At 49.0% G+C, this 8,589-nt stretch overlaps 1 protein-coding gene across 1 annotated transcript in view; it reads left to right on the top strand.

Moving 5' to 3' along the window:
• The first annotated feature begins 491 nt into the window (after positions 1-491).
• TENT4B (terminal nucleotidyltransferase 4B) overlaps positions 492-8,589 on the top strand; it is a 44,712-nt gene continuing 36,614 nt past the window's right edge. Inside the window, exon 1 of the mRNA XM_042797539.1 lies at positions 492-1,306. Within this exon, the coding sequence (XP_042653473.1) occupies positions 744-1,306 (563 nt within the window). The 5' untranslated portion in view covers positions 492-743. The remainder of the gene's footprint in view (positions 1,307-8,589) is intronic.

Here is an 8,589-nt window from a genome sequence, read left to right as displayed (position 1 = left end):
AAGCGTTGGCTGCACAAGTATGGCACCTAGGCTATCTTTTCCTCTCCTTCGGAGCTGAATGAAATGCAGGAAGACCTAGAAGTATCCCTAACTGTCCCCAAACAGAGTTAGGGGAGCGCAGCGGCGGCTGACGGCGTGCGGGACGGGTAACGCGCCCGCAGACGGGTACTGGTACGCTCGCCGCCCTTGCCGCCCGCGCACGGGCGCCCGCCGCCCGCCTTGACAGCAGCAGCCCCGCCGCGCCGGCCCGGGCCCGCCCCGAGCCTCCCGCCGGGGCCTCGGCCCGCGGCCGCTGGTGCTGGGGGAGCCGGGCCGAGCGCTCGTGCCCCGGCCGCGGCCCCTCCCCGCCCACGGAGCGCGGGGCCGGCGCCTCCCCCGGCAGCCCGCGGCCGCGCTGAGGGCCGGCGCGGCCCGGAGCGGAGCCGCTGCTCTCGCCCGAGCGCCGCCCGGCCCGGCCCGGCCCGGCCCGGGGGCTGGGGGGTGCTCGGCGTCGCGGGGGCCGAGGCCGGGGCCGCCGCCCCCCTTCCATGCGCGCGGCCCGTGTGCCGGCGGCCCAGCCGGGCCCCGCCTCGCCGCGCTCGCCAGGAGGGGCGGGGGCTGTGGAGCGACGGCAGCGAGCAGGCAGGCGCGGAGCTGCCCTTCCATAGGAGCCGCCATTAGCGCTGGGACCCGGTGACAGGGTCTCGGCGTCGGCGGCCGGCGCGGCGCGGGGAGCGGAGGCAGCCGGGGTGGGTCCCCGTTTGATGGATCCCCGGATCGCCTGGTTCCAGCCAGAGCAGCTCGGCCCCTCGAACCGCCTGTGGATGCAGATCTGGGAGACCACGCAGGGGGTCCGCAACCTCTACTTCCAGCAGCAGCAGCAGCAACAGCAGCAGGAACAGCAGCAGCACCAGCAGCAGCAGAGCGCCCCCGCCGGGGCCGGCCCGGCCTCCCCGCCCGGCATGTACCGCGCCCCCCGCGCCGACCCCCAGCCCGACTTCCTGCCGCTTGAGAGCGCCAACAACCAGCACAACCGCAGCCGCCACCAGGCCTCGCCGCCCCCGGGGGCCGCCGCCTGGGCCCGGCCCGCGCGGGGGGGCCCGCCCGCCGCCGCCGCCGCCGCCGCGGCCGCCAGTAACAAGAGGAAGCGCGACAACAAGGCCAGCACCTTCGGGCTCAACTACAGCCTCCTGCTGGGGCCCCCCGGGCAGGGCCGGGCCCCCGCCCTGGGGGACGAGCCGGCCGCTCGGGCCCAGGCCGGCCTGGCCGAGCCGCTCTACACCGGCACCCCCTGGAAGAAGAGGAACTACAGCCAGGGAGTCGTGGGGTGAGCCGGGCGGGCGAGGGGGGCGCCGGGCAGCAGGCAGCGCCGGGCCTGGGCCCGGCCCGGCCTCCGGAGGAGGCGGGGGCCGCGGTCCTCTCCGCCCCGGGGCCGCACGCCGGGGCCGGCCCGCAGGAACGGGGCGGGGGACGCTGGGCCGCGGCACCTGAGGCGCGACGGCGGGGCGCGGCCCAGGCCCCGGCCCCGGCGGGTGGCGCAGGACGGCCGGGCCGGGGCCGCGGGGCACCGCCGGCGGGGGGAGGGGGCGGCGGGCCGCGGCCGCGGCTGTCAGTGCCCGGCGTGGCGCGGGGAGCCGGCCTGCGCTGGTGCCCGCCGGCCGAGCGGCCTGCGGCGGGGCAGCTCCGGGGCGAGCGGCGGCGGCGGGCCGGGCTGCGGGGCCGCCCGGGGCGGCGGCTCCTCAGGGAGCCTGTGTGTGAGGGGATAAACGCGAGTGGCCGGTGCCCGGGGCCACGCTAACGGCGCGGGCGCGCCTGCCCGCAGGGTCGGGGGCTCCTCCCGGCCCTTCTGCCGCCGCCGCGGCGCACGTGGGGCGTTGCGCGCCCCGCGGCCGGTAACGCGCCTCGCAGCTCAAACGCGGGTGTTCCGCTGGCACCCCGCCGCTCGCTTTGCGGGTGCTCCGGGCTTGCTTCGGGGGGCTCCCGAGGCGCCCGGTGCCGCTGCTGCTCACGCAGTCGGTGTGGGGCTGGGTGAGGCGCTTCGCCTGGCTGTCGCTCGGGCTGGCAGAGCGCTGCCCATCAGCTGTACAGGTCCTGCACGCCTGCCCTCCGCAGCCACTGCCAAGCACGCTTCTAAAGCTTTGTGCTGCCTGTGGAGCTATAACTTAAAAAAAAAAAAAAAAACAACAAAAAACAAAAAAACCTGCTGCTAAAGCACATAGACTAGGTAATTACACGGGGAGTGTGTTTTCTAAGATCTGGCAGAGAAGGTCTGCACGCATCCTGGCACCTGCTCTCAGAAATAAACTTGTGTGCATGTATGGAGCGTTATGGATCTCAGTATGGGATTATTACTGGTTTTCATGGATCTCTGACTGTGGAATGCGTGTGCTGATCTGAGTGTTTTGTCCGTGGTGTTTTTGTGTTAGCTTAAGTCTTATCGGTTGGCATTACACGAGCCCACAGAGATCGAGGGCAGGCAAACATGTATCTTCTGTTTACCTGAAAACTGGTTTGAGCCCTCCCTCCCCCCTTTTTTTAAACACGGGGATGGCGCTTGATATGGGTGATGTCCTGGATAAAAGCCACTTGGTAACTTCTGTGCCTTTTTTTTTTTTTTTTTTTAAAGTTCATGGTTTTCAAAATACAACCTTTGCCTTGACTCATAGCATACCCCTCCTCCTCATGGCAAGAGCACGTTGACGTGTATTTGACTTGTTAAGTACGGATTTCTGGTATGGTGTATGCAGGTGTAATACCCTTTCCAGTCCTTCTCCTTTACAAACAACTCTGGCTTGATTCCAGGGTTCAGATGGGGGAGGTGTATGGTGACAGTCAAAGGCCAGGAAGAGCTCATTTTAGAAATCAGTAATGATTTGGGTGCGTCAGTTTTTGTGTGCCCAACTTGTACCTAAGGGTCCTTCAGTCCCCCCTCCCACTGGAAAGAAAACATTTGACCTCTTTGACTTCTGAAATTGCTATGTTGTAAGGTTTGTCAAAATGACTATTAAAATTTGCTGGTCACTTTGGAAGATAAACTCTTACCACCTCTGGCTCCCTATTTTCTTGCCAGCTCCTGTATTACCTTTACTGCTGGGGTTATAATTTCATAAAATGACACTGCAGAAGTGTGCTATTTTAAGTTCTGTAGTTCCTATACATCGGAACCTTCTGTAAAGTTCTTCACATAACTTAAAAGTAATGTGTGCAAAGCATACCAGACACTTAATTTTTTGTAAGTTAGTTTTTGGACTCTGTTTATCTTCTAGCTTGTCACTTATTTACTTGAAGGTTGAGGAAAATTTTTAGAAGAGCCTTTCTCATCTCTCTGTCTTGTAAATCCATATATGTTTTCCCTTTATTGAAGATAGGGGGGGGGAGGAAAGGGTGAGCTTCAGTAAGGGATTAATAGTAATAATAATAGTAATAATAACAACAACTGTACCAAAGTGTTCAAGGTGGTGTCTGTTGCTAGAGTAGTATTTCACTTGAATCGGTTTCAAACTCCAAGTTGAAGCATGTTGTGGAGGGTTTTTTTTTAGTAGTATCAAAAAGTACTCAAATATGTTGGTCTGCATTTGGCTTGACTATCTAGTTTGCAGCATATATTTACATGAGGCTGAGGCTCTTTTTTAGCTATTTCCTTTGTTCAAAGTAGGGTAAGTTAGAGTGTCTCAAGATACACCCCTACATTGCTTTTCCTAAATTATGGAAGTAGTGGTGTTTGCTTCTAGAAAGCTGTTTATTCTGAAGGTATTTAGAGGCAGTTGGCTAACAAATCTCAAATGAAAAATTGTGAAAACGATTTATAAAAGGAGCTGAAGCCTCTTAGGAAAGCATAGAAAATGCTTAGATCTTGTGAAGATTGCAGTGTGACTGTCTGGCTGCTGGCAAGGCTGTGTGAAGCCTCCCCTGTAGCTGCTTGTGGTGTGCACTGAGGTGCTGCCATCGCTCTCGCATACAAGTTTCTTTTTAATAACTGTCTGTTGTAAGGCATCTGTCTTGAGACACTGGACAGTAATGATGGACGGAGAGGTTTGTAACCTAGCAAATGAGGTTGTTGCTAAGGGAAATATTTTAAATTAATTATTTCCAACATGATTTTCCATTTTGTGTTGGCTGGTTATAACAGTTATTGGGGAAAAAAAGACACCTGCAGCCCTATTACAGCATTACTTGTGTGTTAACAGATACCATTTTCTTCCCTGATTGTTTCAATGCAAATTGTGAAAAAACAGTGAAGGCTCTCAACACTTTTCCCTATATACCATCCTGTAATTTTGTTCAGTTAATCACTTAAAATTTTGAGTCTTCTGAATATGGCAGTGTTGCGGAACAGTCCCATTTTCAGAAAGGTTAGGCCTGACTTGCTGGCAAACACATTTGAAAGCTGACATGCGGCATTCGTGTTTCCAGTGCAAGGATGTCACTTGTGTGTACAGCTGTGCAAAACCAGCTCTGAATACTCAATTATATTGATCAGCTGTGTGGAAAAACAGTCCCAATAATTTTTAGCTAGTTGGACAGTTTACGTAAACACTTAACAGCTGTAACTAGGTGTCTAAAGATTTTAGGTCAGGTAAACATGTTGAAATAGTAGAGGTTTTGGTTAAAAGCTAAACAATCTGTTCAGTCAAATCTCTTGAGGTTTTTCTTTTCGGGTTTTTTATTGAGAGACATAATGTCTTAGTTCGTGCTGTTTATAAATACAAAGAGATAACTAATTAAAAAATAATTCACAGCAGTATTGTTTTTAATTTAAAATATCTTACAAAGTATGCACAATATTTGCTAACATTTACTAATGCTGAAACACTAACATTCAACACGTGGCTAGTTTTTACTCCCACAGAGTTAATGATGCTATTGTATTCATTGCATTCTGGCCTATCTTAAATATTTTACTTTAGTCTAAGTTTTCAGACTTGCAGTTCTAGTAATAATGTAGATGTCTGCATTACAGGTACTCTGCATTGCTCTGGTACTCTTAACTTGGTGACTTGTGAAATATCACTGTAAATCAATTGTCTAGTGCTGCCTGCAAGTTGCTTTGCACCAGTTGGATTCAGCTTGCATATCTTACATCCTCTGGGGATTTTTTCAACAGACAGTAGTGCTAAAAGAGCAGATAACACAGAAACTGAATGAAAAGTTTTACAGCATGTGTATGATGTTACTGTTGACTTAACTCTTTAAAGGTATGTTACGTGTTTAGTTGGATTTGCCTTGACAGGGTACTTAGTAGCAAAACTCAAGGATGTAAAAGAATGTGTGGGTTGGGGGTTTGGGGGTGATTCTGTGTGTGTGTGCATGTGTGTGTCCTAAGTGTCACAATTAAAAAGGAAGAAAAAGTATTTGGGATACTGAAATGGCTGGTTTACAGCTTTCACTGCTTTTAGATTGAGCCTAACTAAAAGGTGGCACAAGAAGAACTGCTTAAGCCAGAAGTCTTAAGCGTAACAAAACTTGAAAATAAAGACTTGTATGTAAGTTTGGCCTGTCTTCTTGTAGGTTTCTGTGATTCTTGTGCCAAAGGAAAGAGTCCAGTTCATACGCAGTTCCCAGGCAGGAGATAGGGATTTTGGAATGCTATAGGTAGCTGGTTAGTTTTCACAAGAATCTGCAGCAAAAGGCAAGAACCCGATTAATGTGTGAGTTTAAGGAGGAAAATCTGTCAATATGTCCTCCCGAGGAGGAATCTGGGTGAAATAGAAAAGAGTGCATTTGAAATATTAAATGCACACTGTTTTGAAGTACTGATGGAAATTTTGCCATGAAAGGTAGAGAATCCTGTGCCCCCAGAGGAGAGGTGTACACATGGGCACGCACGCTCACAGGCTGCAGAATTGGTTGGCACAGAATTGAGCAGGCTTCAGTTTATTTGGTATAAGGGTTCCCAGCATGCTGTCCAGGATTACAGAGGATACCATGAAATAAAATTGTAACTACTTTAGGAAGAAAATAGCTTAAAGCCATGCGTCTTTGCTACAGAAATTCTATTACCATTTTTTTCCATGTGAAGTTTGTCGTCTTCTTGGGTCTCTTTAATCTCTTTTTAAAAAGAAGCTAAGTGCATTAAGATCAGCGCAAGCTCATTCTCCACAGGCTTCGAGTTGACCAGAGGATGTGTAGCTGCAGTAATGCAGTTGTCTGCCTGAGATAACTTACCCTGTGTCTCTTTAGCTCTTACTTGCTCAGGCCCTTGCATGGTGTCAGCCACAGTAGCATGATCTCCACGTGGGTTGGAGCATAAACAGAAAAAGCTGGGTGTAGAGTGAGCACATCAAGTATAAAATTATTTAGGTTGGAAAAGACCTTTAAGATCATCGAGTATGTGCACCTGTAGCAAGACATGTAGCCAGACTGAATGCCTAGTTTAGGAAAATCTGATGAAATCCTAATCAATTGTGTTGGTTTACATCATGTACTACTAAGTGCTTAAATCAAATGTATTGGTGGTGCTTGATTGGCCATTGCATTACTCGATACATACAAATGCTTCATGTAAGTAAAACAAGCACTTTTGTGCACAGAATTCTGACTTCTGGTGAAACGATGAGGTGCATGCACGACTTCTAAATGTATCTTCTGTTAGAGCAGTTGCATGCGTTTTGGACTAGTGAAGGCATATATGTTAAAATGCAGGTTGCAGTTGAATTCGCTGTGTACATCATGAATAAAAATGAATTATTCAGGAAAAATTCACAGACACAAATCTGCTTGCTCCCTGAAAAAGCCTCTTAGAACAGTACTCTCCTCACCGTAGCTGCATATATAAGCTGTAAGATAGAAGTGAAAGGATGTGACTTGGGTGCAAATCCTTTCCTTGTATCTGTCTGATAAGATCCACCGTTGCTCTCCGTCTTGTCCTGAGTCATGCCACAGCACAGTTCTGGCAGTACCCTTGTGACAGCTTGTGCAGCTCCTGAAGGCGGTCATCTGGGTTTTATGGAAGTGAAATCGGATATTTCCCCACAGCCTCCTCTAGTAAGAAATTACCTCTTTTGGAGGGGTTGGGAGAGAGAAACATGTTTACTAAGGGATGGAGATGTTGGACTAAATGTATTTCAAGGAAACCTTTAGGAAACAATACTGTAAAAATTATATAACAGTATTGTTTGATCTTGCAGAATTTTGGAATGGTGCCAACATTTCGGCATGTTTTGTTTAAACAACTTAAGGAGGACTTCAGAGGCCGGCTGGTTTCTATGTGTGCAAGGAAACAGCATGTGAATGTATTATTGTAAACTGTTTTTTTTTCCTCCCGATTCTTATTTTCTGTTTGGGACTTGGGCACCTATTTACCTTGGAGTGACTATATAAGGAACAGAAGTTTGGCAGACTTTTTTTGGTAGATAGGGATGTCTATATTAAGTAATAGGAAGAGTATGTCATTCCCTCTTGTGTGCTTGCTGATTCCCAAGAGCTGATACATGCTTTTTGTAGCAGTATGCAGTTGAAAAAAGAGGATCTCATCCTGAATCTTTATTGGTATTATATTAAACTGTGTTGGGTTGTAGCTCTTATTTTTTAATTGTCAAACTGTTAATATAAGGGCAGCGTTAGGAAGCCTGAGACTGTATCGTTGGTCTTAGAAAGCAGATGGGGACCCATATCATGAAAGCATACTGTTGGGTTTTTCTGTCCTTCAGTTTGTTTTTAAACCATTTTACTGTTACACTTTGTTTGTGGGCAGCTTATACTCACTTATTTAAAGTTGAAGTATGAGGTTTGGTTTTTGCTTTGGGAGTTTGCAAAAGTTGAAATGTGTTTTTGAGAAGTTGTCATTGTAACCTTGCTGTCGAAATAGGCAATAATATAATACTTCATATTTCTTTTTGTTGACCTCACAATTTGGTCATTCAAAATACATCTCTGAATATGAGGTATGTGCTCCAAAATAATGCATGTGCTTCCAAGTTTTTTGTTCATGTTGCATGTGACAGTGGTCCCTGTGCCCTTTGATGGATGTTGCAACTGGCAGCTGTAGCAGAATGCGGCCCAGAGCCAGGCGTTGTGTTGAGAGGTGTGTGTGCTAGCAGTGATATATTCCTGTATATATTGCTATGGCAATGAAATATTCCTATAAGCAAGAAAAAGAGGAAAACTAGTGAACTGGATGCAGGCTTTAGATATTTTTCTTAGGCTGTAAATAGCTTTACAGAAGGAACAATTTGAACTTTAATAATTTTGTGACTTTAACCTACAATAGATAACACAGCAGGAATTTTTTCCAGGAATACTGTGAATTAATGATGTCACAGCAAGAGATAGACATGGATTGAGGCAGCGAAGCTCTTGTTTCTAAGTTTGTACAAAAGCCTCTCCTACAGATCTCTAGAGCTTGTTTAAATCTTTTCAGTAACTTTGTATTAGTGATACTCATGTGTTGTATCATAATCATGCAATTAATGTATTAGTGTTGCTGCATTCAGTATAGGTCTTCTGGTACTAGCTGTCCCTGATAGTTATCTATCTGACCCTTAAAGCTGTGTCACAAAATTACTGTGAAACTGAGCAGCACAACCCATGAGCTGATTTCGTCCCACGGCCTCCTCAGGCCGTGAAGCGCTGAGGGTAGGTGGCAGGGAGGAGGCAGCTGCTCCAGGGCAG

This window comes from Tyto alba, unplaced genomic scaffold (genome assembly GCF_018691265.1).
Source record: "Tyto alba isolate M040663 unplaced genomic scaffold, T.alba_DEE_v4.0 Super-Scaffold_26, whole genome shotgun sequence".
Taxonomy (NCBI): Eukaryota; Metazoa; Chordata; class Aves; order Strigiformes; family Tytonidae; genus Tyto; species Tyto alba.
The sequence above is the reverse complement of the archived record's forward strand: the minus strand, read 5'-3'. Positions and strand labels throughout refer to the sequence as shown.